This window comes from Xyrauchen texanus, chromosome 1 (genome assembly GCF_025860055.1).
Source record: "Xyrauchen texanus isolate HMW12.3.18 chromosome 1, RBS_HiC_50CHRs, whole genome shotgun sequence".
NCBI lineage: Eukaryota > Metazoa > Chordata > Actinopteri > Cypriniformes > Catostomidae > Xyrauchen > Xyrauchen texanus.
This window is the reverse complement of record NC_068276.1, coordinates 58,615,287-58,632,192: the sequence shown is the minus strand read 5'-3', so window position 1 is coordinate 58,632,192 and position 16,906 is coordinate 58,615,287. Positions and strand designations below refer to the sequence as shown.

General features: G+C 39.7%; 2 protein-coding genes across 2 annotated transcripts in view; one reads left to right on the top strand and one right to left on the bottom strand.

The window, feature by feature from the left end:
* Nucleotides 1-1,906: 1,906 nt before the first annotated feature.
* LOC127645629 (relaxin-3 receptor 1-like) lies at nt 1,907-8,819 on the bottom strand. The gene is made up of 2 exons (XM_052129304.1): nt 8,797-8,819; nt 1,907-3,035 (listed from the first exon to the last, which is right to left on the bottom strand). The coding sequence occupies exon 2, from the start codon at nt 3,032-3,034 to the stop codon at nt 1,907-1,909; it is 1,128 nt and encodes a 375-aa protein (XP_051985264.1). The 5' UTR covers nt 3,035; nt 8,797-8,819.
* Nucleotides 8,820-9,790: 971 nt separating this feature from the next.
* Nucleotides 9,791-16,906, top strand: part of LOC127645622 (A disintegrin and metalloproteinase with thrombospondin motifs 7-like) — a gene marked incomplete at its 5' end in the record, with an annotated part of 80,250 nt that continues 73,134 nt past the window's right edge. Inside the window, 4 exons of the mRNA XM_052129293.1 lie at nt 9,791-9,935; nt 13,265-13,632; nt 14,104-14,281; nt 15,888-16,081. Coding sequence (XP_051985253.1) covers nt 9,791-9,935; nt 13,265-13,632; nt 14,104-14,281; nt 15,888-16,081 — 885 coding nt within the window. The remainder of the gene's footprint in view (nt 9,936-13,264; nt 13,633-14,103; nt 14,282-15,887; nt 16,082-16,906) is intronic.

Sequence of the window (16,906 nt, the reverse complement as noted above, 5' to 3'; positions counted from 1 at the left end):
AAACTCCAGGTGTTAATAATTTGCTTTATTTTACTTAAGTAACTTTATCAGCTTCAAGATCATTTCTGACCATATACACAGCTCTCTGAATTAAATTTAGGAGACCAGATACCTGGTTATCTCCCTCACCGTTAGACCTAAAAACAAAAATACATTTCAGAATATGAACTAAATAAATGTAATATTTTCAGCATATACTATTAAAGTATCACAACTCATGTAGCCCACAGGCAGTGTTTAAGTTACTCTAAAAAAAGTAATTAATTACTAACTACTAATGACAGTGTAATTGGATTACTGTACTAATTACTCTTTCTGAAAAGTAATTACATTACTTTGTACTAATTATTTTCTAAAACTCTGAATAACCTCGACCAGATAAAATATACAAGTATAGACATGAAACTGTTCTTTAAATTCTTTCAAATAAATCATATAAAATCAAATACATTATTCATGAACTGGCCAGAGAATTTAAAGGGGCAGCGTTAAATTAGAAAACATATATTTTAACATTATATGTTAAATTCAATTTTAATTTTCAATTACATCAGAAGTAACTGTAATTAAATATCTGAATCATTTACAGTAATCCATTTACTTTTTCAATGAAAAAGCAATTTAATTACAGTAATGAATTACTTAGTAATGCACAACACACAACGCTGCCTACAGGTTATTCATTTCTGTCCACTTTTGCAAGCATGCCTTCAGTTTTCAGTTTCTTCAGGCATTAGAATATATTTACATTTCTATGCATTTTTTATTTCATATTTCCATGCAAAAAATAATGATAAAGAACAATATAAGAAAGATAAGTGAAATACAAACAGGGCAAAAAGGACACTATAACCTTGTGACTGAAACAAAGACCAAATACATCAATGTCTCCTTAAAAATGTGCAGCCATACATTGCATGCATTATTGTTTGCCATCTACATGTAAATTAAATGAGATATTCACGCGTATGGGCCAAAACAATTAAACAAATTAAAACTCTTCAAGTCATGACAGACTATTAAGTAAAACATTTTTAAACGTTAACCAATTTTCGGTTGCCGGAACATTCTGGTAACGTTAAAATAACCAAAAGAGAATGTTTCTAGAATGTTTGGAATTGGTACTCAAAAATAACCAAACAGGAACCGTGCTAACTTTAAGAGAATGTTCTGTGTTTGCTGGGACACTTCCCATGAACAATTTGGTTAATCAGAATAGAAGAAACGTGTGCATTGTGTAATTAGATCTTCATTTCAAACTGGGCTTTCAGTATGTGTTATCTGGTACTGGAACAGTCAGATGCAGTGGTGGATTTATGCATGGGTGACATGGGCATCCGCCCGGGGCGGCGTCTTGCCGGGGTGTCCCAGCAAACACAGAAAATTATTTTAAGGTTAGTATGCAGTGCTGGAATGGCAATCTGGCATACCAGGCATTTTCCGGTGGGCCAACACACTTTGGGGCCGATCAGGGACGGACTGGCCAGAGGGAGAACTGAGCGGGCGTGGGTCGGCCTCAAAACGTGGGGAATGGGCCGCGATATGTAGAACGGAGCACAAAACAGCACCGCGATACGCTTTCTCTTCCCAGTCCAGCCCTGTTAGCATGGTTCACGTTTGATGTAATTACACAATGCACACGTTTCATCTACTCTGATTAACCAAATTGTTCATGGGAAGTGTCCCAGCAAACACAGAACGTTCTCTTAAAGTTAGCACGTTCCTGTTTGGTTATTTTTGAGTACCAATTCCACACATTCTAGAAACATTCTCTTTTGGTTATTTTTTATTACCATAAACTAACGTTCCCAGAATGTTCCGGCAACCAAAAATTGGTTAACCTTTAAAGACCTTTTACTTAATTGTCTGTCTTGGCTTGAAGAGGGCGCTACAGACACCCCCCCCTTCAGCACCCCAACCCACTGGTCGGATGTATGGATTGTTGACCCTGATTGTCAATCACGTTTAAATGAATTCCAATGTTTGCGTCATCCTGATTTTGAATGATGCCAGCACTGTTTCCATGCAATTTCCCAGTTTTAGGGAACGCAGGTGAGGAAATGCGCCATAATAAACCATGCAGAATTTTTCTAAACTCTCTCCGCATTAGACAATACAAAACTGGGTTTAAACAGCTATTTGTATGGGCTAGAGAAACAGTCAATGGGAAAACGTAAGTATGCACCATGTAATATGTTTTGTCCCAGTGCACCGCGTTCAGTTTGACCAGGACGCCCCAAAGGGTGATGGCATGGTTTGGCATCCAGCAAATGAAAAAGGAGAGGACCACCACCGTTACCGACTTGGTGACTTTAGATCGCCTCTTTTGAACGCCCCTTTGGCGGATAAACCTCAGGAGTAGAAGATAGCATATTGAGAGAATGAACATCGGCAAGATAAATGCAATGACTATTTTCTGAAGGTGATAAAAGGCGAGCCAATCGTTGCCATCTGGAAACTTGAGGAGGCACAGTTTTTCATCTGCAACCACAGTCACTGTGGAAAAAATGGAAGTTGGAGCTGTGGCTATTGTCGCCAGGAACCACAATACAGCACAGGTCCATTTCACCGTAACAGACCTCTTACGAGAAGGGATTTTTAAGGCGGATGCAACGGACCAGTAGCGCGTTATGCTCATTGCCGTGAGGAAAAACACGCTGGCATACATGTTCATCACAGTGACCGATAAAATGATCTTGCACATGGCGTTTCCAAACGGCCAGCTGAAATCCAGCGCAGTATCTACTGCCCAGAAAGGCAAAGTCAGAACGAACTGGAAGTCCGTAACAGCTAAATTGATGACAAAGAAATTAATGGTGGATTTCTTTCGCCCTTGTCTTTGATTCATGAGGAGAAACACCAAAAGGTTTCCCACCAGACCCACCGCACACACCACGGAGTAAACCACGGAGATGATAATCCTTAGGACAAGGCTGCCATCAGCGGTCACATCGATATCTTCCAGACTACTGAACTTGTGTTGATCGATTAAACTTTTGTTCGAAGCTCCGCTGTTGTTCCGAATATCTCCCATTCTGATGCGCTCCAACAGGTGCCTGGCAAGCGCAGGTCCGTCCACTGATCGCACATCACTTAGTTTGACATTGTTTGATGGAGAAAGTTATTGATTGGTTATATCGGCAATGGTTTTAGATATCAGTGTTTTCCATACGTGTAAGCAACGTGTTAGATCCTGCAGTGAACAACACACCTGACAAGCAGCGCTTTATGGAGAAGAACGGGGCGCGCCCGCCAGAGGAGAGGGCGCACTGGATAAAGCCACTCAGTTGACGTCATGTCAACAATTTTTTACCATTTTGAAGGAGAGGTGTCCATCCAACACGAGATGGCAAAATAGACCTCTAGTTAAATGTATGAATAAAAGTTCAAAAGTAGACACCAGTTATGTTGCTGTATGTGCGTAATGAGCCCAAATGTGGACAGTTACGCAAATGCTTTAAGTGACAGTGGTTTTATTTTCATTTCACACGTATTTTATACTCTGGGTTAAGGTTACTGTCTGTTGTCTTATGATTTACGACTGAAATTTACACCTGTGAGATAATAAAGTCTTGACGTATTTAATCTCAGCCTTTCGAAATCCACAAAATACTCCCTTGATGGGAATTACAACTTGACGCATTGAATTGCTGGCACGCACGCTATACTGTCCACTAGAAATCAACTGCTCACAGTTTTACCTCTTTCCCACTTTTAAAAACAGCTAGAAATGCTGGCCTTTACATCTGGGTTTGATATGACCTTGGACTAGGTAGGCCTATAAAAAATAAAATAAAATAAAAGGTCAAATCATAACACAATTTCATCAAACTGAATTTTGAATCATCAAAATAAAATCTAAATATTTTAAATAGTATTATTTGCGTAACCATTCTTGTGTGCCATTTCAAAGTCTTAAGACGATTATTTGTGTAATTATACAAAGGCCAAGCCTTAGGAATTAAGAATTATTAATGGCATTTACAACGACTTGTTAACACACGTTCTTGCATTTAAAAACAGTTAAAAGAAATGCAACAAACTGGAACAGAAAACAGCTGTCTTAAGGGGCCATTCACAGAATGAGTGTGGAGACGCATATTAAAGTTATATTTAACTTGACATAGCGTCTAAAAAAGGTGGCGTTCCAGCACGAGACATTGAAACCGCAAGACCTGCCGGTGTTGTGTCGAACTCTGTTTCCCCATCAGGATCGGTTTCCCCCCAGCAGATCTGTTTGGGAGGAACATTATCTGATAGTAACATTCTCAGCTGTCAGAATACATTCGCCCATGCACAAACCTAAGCCTAACCCTTCCCTACCTACCCTAACCTACCATAACATACCCTATCTACCCTAACCTACACTACCCCACCATACCCTAAACTACACTACCCTACCCTACCCTAACCTACACTACCCTACCATACCTTACCTAGCCTAACCTACACCAACCTAAGCCTAAACTACACTACCCCACCATACCCTAACCTACACTAACCTAAGCCTAAACTACACCACCCTACCATACCCTAACCCTAGCCTACACTACCCTAAGCCTAAACTACACTACCCTACCATACCCTAACCCTAACCTACACTACCCTAAGCCTAAACTACACTACCCTACCATACCCTAACCCTAACCTACACTACCCTACCATACCCTAACCTACACTACCCTACCATACCATACCCTAACATTAAACTACACTACCCTACCATACCATAACCTACACTACCCTACCATACCCTAAACCTAACCTACACTACCATACACTAAACTACACTACCATACCATACCCTACCTACCCTAACCTACACTACCCTATCGTACCCTAACCTACACTACCCTGCCATACCCTAACACTAAACTACACTACCACACCCTAACCCTAAACTACCCTACCATACCATACCCTACCTACCCTGCCATACCCTAACACTAAACTACACTACCATACACTAACCCTAACCCTAACCTACCCTACCATACCATATCCTACCTACCCTAACCTACACTACCATATCGCTACCCTAACCTACACTACCCTGCCATACCCTAAAACTAACCTACACTTCCCTATCCCTAACACTAAACTACAATACCATACCCTAACACTAAACTACACTACCATACCCTAACACTAAACTATAATACCATACCCTAACACTAACACTAAACTACACTTCCACACCCTAACCCTAACCTACCCTACCATACCGTTCCCTAACCTACACTACCCGGCCATACCCTAACACTAAACTACACTACCATACCCTAACACTAAACTACACTACCATACCCTAACCCTAACACTAAACTACACTACCCTACCATACCCTAACACTAAACTACACTACCATACTCTAACACTAAACTACACTACCATACCCTAACACTAAACTACACTACCATACTCTAACACTAAACTACACTACCATACCCTAACACTAACACTAAACTACACTACCATACCCTAACACTAAACTACAATACCATACCCTAACACTAACACTAAACTACACTACCATACCCTAACACTAAACTACACTACCTTACCCTAACACTAAACTACACTACCTTACCCTAACACTAAACTACACTACCTTACCCTAACACTAAACTACACTACCATACCCTAACACTAAACTACACTACCATACCCTAACACTAAACTACACTACCATACCCTAACACTAAACTACACTACCATACCCTAACACTAAACTACACTACCATACCCTAACACTAAACTACACTACCTTACCCTAACACTAAACTACACTACCTTACCCTAACACTAAACTACACTACCATACCCTAACCCTAACACTAAACTACACTACCATACCTTAACCCTAACCTACCCTACCATACCATACCCTACCTACCCTAACCTACACTACCCTATCGTACCCTAACCTACACTACCCTGCCATACCCTAACACTAAACTACACTACCATACCCTAACCCTAACACTAAACTACAATACCATACCCTAACACTAAACTACACTACCATACCCTAACCCTAACACTAAACTACAATACCATACCCTAACCCTAAACTACACTACCATACACTAACCCTAACACTAAACTACAATACCATACCCTAACACTAAACTACACTACCCTACCATACCCTAACACTAAACTACACTACCATACCCTAACCCTAACACTAAACTACAATACCATACCCTAACACTAAACTACACTACCATACTCTAACACTAACACTAAACTACACTACCATACCCTAACACTAAACTACACTACCATACTCTAACACTAAACTACACTACCATACCCTAACACTAAACTACACTACCATACACTAACACTAAACTACACTACCATACCCTAACACTAAACTACACTACCATACCCTAACACTAAACTACACTACTATACCCTAACACTAAACTACACTACCATACCCTAACACTAAACTACACTACCATACACTAACACTAAACTACACTACCATACCCTCACACTAAACTACACTACCATACTCTAACACTAAACTACACTACCATACCCTAACACTAAACTACACTACCATACCCTAACACTAAACTACACTACCATACCCTAACACTAAACTACACTACCATACACTAACACTAAACTACACTACCATACCCTAACACTAAACTACACTACCATACTCTAACACTAAACTACAATACCATACCCTAACACTAAACTACAATACCATACCCTAACACTAAACTACACTACCATACTCTAACACTAAACTACAATACCATACCCTAACACTAAACTACAATACCAAACCCTGACACTAAACTACACTACCATACCCTAATACTAAACTACACTACCATACCCTAACACTAAACTAAACTACCATACCCTAACACTAAACTAAACTACCATACCCTAACACTAAACTACACTACCATACACTAACACTAAACTACACTACCACACCATACCCTAACATTAAACTACACTACCATACACTAACACTAAACTACACTACCATACACTCACACTAAACTACACTACCATACACTAACAATAAACTACACTACCATACCCTAACACTAAACTACAATACCATACCCTAACACTAAACTACCATATCCTAACACTAAACTACACTACCATACACTAACACTAAACTACACTACCATACCCTAACACTAAACTACAATACCATACCCTAACACTAAACTACACTACCATACACTAACACTAAACTACACTACCATACCCTAACACTAAACTACACTACCATACACTAACACTAAACTACACTACCATATCCTAACACTAAACTACCATACCCTAACATTAAACTACACTACCATACCCTCACACTAAACTACACTACCATACCCTAACACTAAACTACACTACCATATTCTAACACTAAACTACACTACCATACCCTCACACTAAACTACACTACCATACACTAACACTAAACTACACTACCATACCCTAACACTAAACTACACTACCATACCCTAACACTACACTACACTACCATACCCTAACACTAAACTATACTACCATACACTAACACTAAACTACACTACCATACCCTAACACTAAACTACACTACCTTACCCTAACACTAAACTACACTACCATACCCTAACACTAAACTACACTACCATACCCTAACACTAAACTACACTACCATACCCTAACACTAAACTACACTACCATACCCTAACACTAAACTACAATACCATACTCTAACACTAAACTACACTACCATACCCTAACACTAAACTACAATACCATACTCTAACACTAAACTACACTACCATACCCTAACACTAAACTACACTACCATACCCTAACACTAAACTACACTACCATACCCTAACACTAAACTACAATACCATACTCTAACACTAAACTACACTACCATACACTAACACTAAACTACACTACCATACCCTAACACTAAACTACACTACCATACCCTAACACTAAACTACACTACCATACCCTAACACTAAACTACAATACCATACTCTAACACTAAACTACACTACCATACCCTAACACTACACTACACTACCATACCCTAACACTAAACTACACTACCATACACTAACACTAAACTACACTACCATACCCTAACGCTAAACTACACTACCATACCCTAACACTAAACTACACTACCATACCCTAACACTAAACTACACTACCATACACTAACACTAAACTACACTACCATACCCTCACACTAAACTACACTACCATACACTAACACTAAACTACACTACCATACCCTAACACTAAACTACAATACCATACCCTAACACTAAACTACACTACCATACCCTAACACTAAACTACCATACCCTAACACTAAACTACACTACCATACCCTAACACTAAACTACACTACCATATTCTAACACTAAATTACAATACCATACCCTAACACTAAACTACACTACCCTACCCTAACACTAAACTACACTACCATACACTAACACTAAACTACACTACCATACCCTAACCCTAAACTACACTACCCTATCGTACCCTAACCTACACTACCATACTCTAACACTAAACTACAATACCATACACTAACACTAAACTACACTACCCTATCGTACCCTAACCTACACTACCCTATCGTACCCTAACCCTAACCTACACTACCATACACTAAACTACACTACCATACCATACCCTACCTACACTAACCTACAATATTGTACCATACCCTATTCCTTCCATACCCTACCCTACCTACTCTAACCCTAACCCGATGCTCTTTGGGGCCGATCAGGGGCGAACTGGCCATCGGGAGAACCAAGCGGTCCGGTGGGTCGGCTGTGAAACATGCCGAATGGGCCGAGATGAGCTAAAATGTTCCAACAAGTTTTGGGCCAGTTCCCATGAAAAATCCCAGGCCGATTTCTCTACCCAGTCCAGCTCTGATAGGGGTAAACAGATGCTGACGGGGAACACAATTCGGTTCAACACCTGTGCCACAGTGGTCAAAGGGGGAGTTCACACCAAACATGTCTTTGCGCTAAAAAAGCTAGAAGTAGCACCACGAGTTAAGTAGAACATGTAGAGCAGGTGTTTGGAGAGGCGTGAACCGCCCTGAAGACGCTTTTTAAAAGTTGATTTCGTAAAATTGTAAACACAACGCTCATCACACGAGACGCAACGCAAAGACGTCCTTCAAACGCATGCCTACATAAATCATCAATTAAAATAATGCGCAATCGGAACGGTCCTATGAGAACGCTCCATTACTCGTCGACGGTCGAATTAATTAATGCACTGACAAATTGTTAATGTGTTTGTTAAATATGAGAAAGGAAGTCATTTGAGCATAAAAGAAAACGGATATCACTAAACAAAAGCCTCAGAATGGATTCAATCCGACGAGCTCAATACAAAGACCGGGGTCCTCCCACAATCTGGCTGCTGAAAGGGCGGTACTTGTCCAAAGTTTTACTGAAACAAGTTTGAGCTATTCTTCACTGTGCGGCATCGGTAACTGCACTCAACCCAGCAATTAGTTGATGTAACGGACGGATCCCAAATCGCCCATGCACCGGACTCGCAGACTTTTATCATGCCATAAACTATCATTTGATTCGGACTAACATTTCAGTGCTTTGGCATGATATAGGCTATGCAATACAAAACCGTGCTTTTATGTGATGGGTCAAAACGATCAATTCATTAGGCTGAGGCGAAACATACTATTCAAGCTCTCTGTATTGACTGTGTAGATGCATCAAAAGATCGGGCTTAGTGATTTATCTTCCCCTCTGTGCAGTTTAACATGATGGTTCAGTTTGACTTCGGCATTAAAGTTTTGGGACTAGCACGTTTTTCTCTCTGCTTTGTGATATCAGCTGGACTTTTATCCACAACAACGAACGGATATGTGCAAGAAACAGGTGAGTGACTTGGGCTTGTGTCTTTATCAATCCTGCTGTGATTTTCTGCATTTTCTCTCTCTTTTGTGTGCTCATAAAGGAGTTTAGTGCAAAAGTGTTTGCGCCATTATTAATGTATGTTTGCCATTGCATCAGATAAAATGCAAAACCAAGTGGCATTTTTTTTTTTTTGCATGCAGAAAGCACAAGCACACTTTTCAAGAAAAACATTTTACAAAAATAAGTTTGTTTGGTTTTAAAAGATAAATCAATAGATATTCTGTCCATAATGCAGAATAAAAAGACACTTTCTGGCTGTCAAACTTAATGGCATAAATACAGCTTTAATTTAAAGACCACTGCAAAATTATCAGTTTCTCTGGATTTACTAATTATAGATATGAGTTTGAGTAAAATGAACATTTTTGTTATATTCTATAAAGTACTGACAACATTTCTCCCAAATAAAAATATTGTAATTTAGATCATTTATTTGCAGAAAATGACAACTGGTCAAAATAACAAAGATGCCGTGTTTTCAGACCTCCAATAATGCAACGAAAACAAGTTCATGTTAATTTTTAAACAACACAATACTAATGTTTTAACTTAGGAAGAGTTCGGAAATCAATGTTTGGTGGAATAACCCTGATTTTCATGTGTCTTGGCATGCTTTCTACCAGTCTTTCATATTGCTGTTGGGTGACATTATGCCACTCCTGGCACAAAAGTTCAAGCAGCTCGGTTTTGTTTGATGGCTTGTGGCCATCCATCTTCCTCTTGATCACATTCCAAAGGTTTTCAATGGGGTTCAGGTCTGGAGATTTGGCTGGCCATGACCAGGTCTTGATCTGGTAGTCCACCATCCACACCTTGATTGACCTGGCTGTGTGGCATGGAGCATTGTCCTGCTGGAAAAAACAATCCTCCGAGTTGGTGAACATTGTCAGAGCAGGAGGAGGCAAGTTTTCTTCCAGGATAATCTTGTATGTGGCTTGATTCATGCGTCCTTCACAAAGATGAATCTGCCCGATTCCAGCCTTGCTGAAGCACCCCCAGATCATCACCGATCATCCATCTGGCCATCTAACGGTTAGATGGAGACCTGGAGAGGCCTTCAAGCAACAGTGTCTCACACCCACTGTTAAATTTGGTGGATGGTCACAAGCCATCAAACAAAGCCAAGCTGCTTGAATTTTTGCACCAGGAGTGGCATAATGTCACCCAACAGCAATATGAAAGACTGGTAGAAAGCATGCCAAGATGCATGAAATATGTGATTGAAAATCAGGGTTATTCCACCAAATATTGATTTCTGAACTCTTCCTAAGTTAAAACATTAGTATTGTGGTGTTTAAAAATGAATATGAACTTGTTTTCTTTGCATTATTGGAGGTCTGAAAACAAGCCATTGTTTTTGGTATTTTGACCGTTTGTAATTTTCTCCAAATAAATGCTCTAAATGACAGTATTTTTATTTGGGAGAAATGTTGTCAGTACTTCTTAGAATAAAACAACAGTGTTCATTTTACTCAAACACACACCTATAAATAGTAAATCCAGAGAAACTGATAATTTTGCAGTGGTTTCTTAATTTGTTCCAAAGCTATAGAGATGTGAACCACAGCTGTGATTATTCTGCAAGGAAACTTGAACTTCATCCACATCAGCTGGTTAAAAGTAGTGCAAAAATAGCTAAGAAAAGTTATTTCAGAGAAATGTTACTTGCATAACTTGTCTGCAAATGCCCCTTTTTCCCAAATACTTTTGAGGGACCACTGCATATTGCTTTGGATATTTTTTGGATAACTTTTAGTGATATTAATGGCCCATTGCAAATGCCCCTCTAGAGCCCTGTTGTGCTCACAGACGATTTATGCAATGATTTAAATGGCACATATTGTTTCGTTGTTCCACTGGCACCATATAATAAACTATGATTTCATCTTCAACTTGCTTCAGTTGTTTGATTCATCTAGAAATGAGAAGTTTGGCTCACACATTACTGTACCTCACAGTATCCAGGTTGCAGTTCACTGGGAAATAATAATAAACAGTATAAATTTGGTGTGCTTCAGAGTTTTGGAACCGCCTGCAATAAAACGGAATAATTTGTAGTTGTGTTGTAAACCGTGAATGTAATATGGATACAATGGATACTGTCATGTGAAGTGTTACTGTCACATTACTTTTCTATCAAAGCCTTTGTGTGGTTATGAGTATGTTTGCCTGGACGGAGCCTCCCCCACCCCATATCCCATTTCTAGGAGGATCCCACAGCCACTAATGCTTTGTTTCTCTACAGCCGAATTATTCAGATCAAAGTATTGTGTTCAATGAACAGGCAGAAGCTATCTAACAGAGACTGTTTGTTTGTCTGCAGGGTACTTTAAGAATAGGTAGAAATTAGGCCTGGGATTTCTAAGCTATTTTGTAGTGTTTAGTCCATATAATCGCTTTAGATACAGTATTCTGGTCTATTTCTTTAACAGAATGACTCCGACTGACTGACTGACTGATCTATCCATCCATCCGTCCCTCCGTCTGTCCGTCCGTCCATCCATTCGTCCATCCGTCCCTCCGTCCGTCCGTCCATCCATCCATCCCATCACTCACTCACTCAATGTCGGTTGCACCATATGACTTTGAATTGGTGGACAAACATTTTTAATTATCATATTTTAAAACAAAATTGTTTCACTGCTTATTTTTTAAGAAATAATACATTATTATTCTGCACAACTCATGCCAACATTTTTAAAGTAAATATTTTTTTTTTTTTTGAGAATGTTGTTTTTTTTTTTACTGTCCGAACGGTAAAACCAAGATATGTTTTTACTTTACCCAAGAAAAATATAAAAATCCATTTTGAACTCCATTTGAACTCATCATAGTGTTTATCATAGAGAGATTTATTCAAGTAATTATTTTGTGTGAACTGCATTTTTTATGTTTTTAAATTCATAATAAATAATTATCGGCATGTCATTGACCTGTGCACCAATGTGCAATTATAGTAAAGTAAAGCACATTATAAAGAGCAGAAAAGTTGTTACAATTAGTGGTCATCTGAAACGTTTTATTTATTCATTTCTTTTGGCCAACAACCTTATCTAGAGGAAGTCCTATATGGCTGATATATAGATTAACAATACTAGGATAGCAAATGAGACAAAATTGCTCAAATTAAATAAATGCACAATCCTGCATCATACAGGACTGTCACATAAATCAACGTTATAATCAGTGTATTCATATATATATATATATATTTAATAGACCAATAGAAAAATTGGTCTTCAGGTGTGTGACTGCTTTGAAATTAATAAGTTACCCTGTTGTTTTTGTAGATAGTTCTGTTGATGGGCTTCCCAACTATGAAGTTGTTCATCCATTTAGAGTGGATTCAGCTGGACATTTCTTGTCAAATCTCGTGTCCCACCGTGTGAGTCGAGTACAGAGGAGAGAGACAGCAAAAACCGCACAGAACGCTGCCCAAGTTTTCTACCATCTGCAGTATGGTGGGCACGACCTGCACTTTAACCTTACCCTAAACTCCCATCTTCTGGCACCCGGCTTCATCACAGAGCTGAGATCTGGTGGCCTCCAAGGGTCTACGTTACATGGGCATGGCCATTCTCTCTGCTATTTTCTGGGAGATGTGCGGAGCAGTTCTCTGAAGTCGGGACATGCAGCTCTGAGCACTTGCAATGGCCTGGTGAGTCCTAATACGGTTGTGTTTTGATATTTCACAGGACAGTTTAAAATGTGGAATTATGAATCAAACACTGTGCAATGTTTCTCATTGCTTATGCATGGACTACAAGAGCATCTTGTGCGCTTCAGTGGAATAAAGACAATACAAATGGTATAGTGGCGTTAACATGGTCAATGTAACCGATTTGCTTGCACTTGGTTAGCTGCCTACTAAGCGAGCAGAATCTTGCCCTATCTTTTCAGTGTGGTCTCACACTTTTCAGACCAGGATTCAAAGACGTCATCTACAATGCAAAGCGACTTGTTGATCTGTTGTTCTACCATTCTGATTACAAGACCTTTTAATAACCTGTGAATAATGTCCAAACATAAACGTGTTTGGCTATGGCCAACAATAAAACCTTAGTGAAGAGCGATGAAGAGGGTGTTTAATTTTATGTCAGTTTGCTTTAACTTTTTCCATTCTCTGTAGACAGGGCTGTTCAAGCTGTCAGAGGAGGAATTCTTCATTAGTCCACTGAAGCCGCCACAAGAAGAGTCAGCACCACAGGCTCATGCCATCTACAAGCGACATGCCATCCAATCAGAAAAGCAGCTGCTGCAGCCTTTGTTTGGGGGGCAAACATCTAATGCAACCTGTGGAGTCAGAGGTAAAGCCCTGGGCATCATGACTCATTGAGGCTAAATGATTTTGACCAGATGTTAGCTTTTAAGCCTGTGGTACTTCAATGGTTATGGTTAAGGACTTTGATTTTATATTGGACATGAAGTGTTTATTGCAAAAATTAAACAAAGGTTCCCTGTGTGTTTGTTGAGTTTGGGATGACAAATGCCCATATACATAGAAATGTATTAAGAACCATTTAACTGTTACTTGGAGTAAAAATGTATTTCAGGCTCAACTTGTGCCACACACTCATATGAGGCACTGTCTATAAGAAAACCGTCATCTCAACTTGTCATCTTGACAGTTTTTACAAATGTGATACCTGATTTTCAGGTGTTTGCTTCATTACCATAATCACTGCCAGGCAGAGGGAGACGAGTGCCCATTAGCACCTCTCTGCGGGAGGTGTTAATCACTTGACTGTCTGGACTCCCAGCTGAGATAATACCTTAAAACACTGAAAATACACATCCGGCTTGCTTGAAATTATCACTGGCTGTGGGTGGGGCAGGAACACGCCACCAAGGCAGTGACCAATGAGTGCAGTTCATGTATAAAGTGTGTTATTGCTGGTGGACAGGAACAATTTCTACAGAGAATGCATGGCATCTGGAAAGTGCTCGTGGGCGGTTAAATTTGAGCAGTTTATTGCTTTTTTGGAGTCCGCACGTATGGTTGTATGACATCTCTCATATGTCATATCATGACAGACCATTAAAATCTCCCTGTTAAAAAACAATGAGCCCATTTCATTTTTTTATCTTTACTATGCATAATTAGGATCAAATAGTTCACTGCATTTCATTTTCGAGCCAGAAACATCATCAGATCTGTGAGAAAAGGCCAATGAGATTTGGTTAGTTGAATTTGCATGCCACTCCCCCCCGGCATATGGGTATAAAAGGGAGGCCTGCAGGCAAGTTCATTCAGGTTTTGCACTGAGGAGCCGAGACAAGGTCCCGGCCGTTACAGCGGTAAAGTTCTGTCTGTGGCAAGAGGGACACAACGTCTCGTTCCCTCCATCAGGGACTGGAGATTACGACAGTAACCAAGGCGTTCCCCTTCTGTCACTCACTCAACGTTGTGTTCCCAAGATGCCAAGACGTCATGTGCTTCCCCATAACCCTGGGGGGGGTTTTCTCTTTTTCTCTCTAAATTTTCTCTCCATAGAAAATGTATTCCGCTTGGGCCTAAAAATGCCCATAAAATGCGCCAGTCTCGTGTTCTTTCTGGTGCGAACAGGTAAGTAAGTTTTGTTACACCCAACTGCCAAAGACAACGTCATCTCACATGCTTCGGAAGGGAGTGCCGGCCGATTCCGCCAGGTGGCGGCGCTCAGTAGGCACAGGTGTACCGCGATCACCTTATCCACCTGGGCAATTGTGGCATAACCCTCGGCCGCCCCACCGTCAAGGGTAGTGAGGGTGGACGAGCTGGAGGATCGGGTTTATTAACCTATGAATGGCTTTCTTATATTTGTCTCTGCTTATTAAGCTGGGATAGAAGAAAGTGTTTTAACACAGATGAAGTTCCATACAGTACTTAAGCATTACAATAATTAACATCACTCATATTTTGGCCTTCTTCAGATCATACGGGAGGTGCAGAGCAGGTGGAGAGGCAGAGAGAGCGTTGGGAGATACGGCAACAACGCAGACGGATTAGACAACGCTCCATAAGCACTGAGAAGTGGGTAGAGACCTTAGTCGTGGCTGATCCTAAAATGGTGGAGTTCCATGGTAGCAAAGGAGTCGTGAGCTATGTGCTCTCTGTCATGAATATTGTGAGTAACAAACCTATCTGTTAATAAAAAGTGGTGCTTGCTATTATTATTGCTCATACCTGATTTGAACAAAACCCTAACCCTTAGCAAATTTTGATGTGTGATTCCTGCAGTCCTGCATGGCAATGCGGTTGCATTTTTGTAAACAAGCTTGATAGGTGGTGGCACCTCCTATTTGCCACCTCTCTACCATTCAAAATATCTATATATGTAATTATTGGTGCAATATTACATGATATGCAAATCTCTTACGCTTATTCCACGGTGTACATATTATATTGTGTGTGTTTGCATCAAGTCATTATATTTCATTAGACATTAGTTATCCTTCAATCATAGCAGATCTATAATGCATGTAACATTAGTATTATTTTTCTGTTTGTATAAACACCCACACAAATAAGCCAAACCTCCTTGGCCTTAAATGCACCTGTGACTCTAGATCTCAAGTATGGTGCATGTATTGTATGTGCTGTCTAAATGAAGAACTTTCAGTACGAACTAATCTTTTTTTCTGCATATTTCTGAAAATAATTATAAATGATCAAATCGGATAGAATTGTGAATATGCAATGAAATTTCAGACTTCGCATTGCTTCGTTATTAAGCTTGGGATCGATCCCTTTTTCACGCATCGATTATCAGAAAATTTTCCCTACGATTACTGATATATATTGGCTTTTTTCCCTTCATTTTTACCAGACATAAATAAGGCTAATCATTGCACGATAGTTTTTCTCTCTTCATATATATTTCGCAACACATTTTTGATCAATTGTAGAGTATATGTCCAATTGTACATGCCCAATATGCCCAGCTACTGCT

What these genes read in the sequence shown, in the direction of transcription:
- LOC127645629 (XM_052129304.1), bottom strand. Translation starts at nt 3,034, where the DNA reads ATGGGAGATATTCGGAACAACAGCGGAGCTTCGAACAAAAGTTTAATC.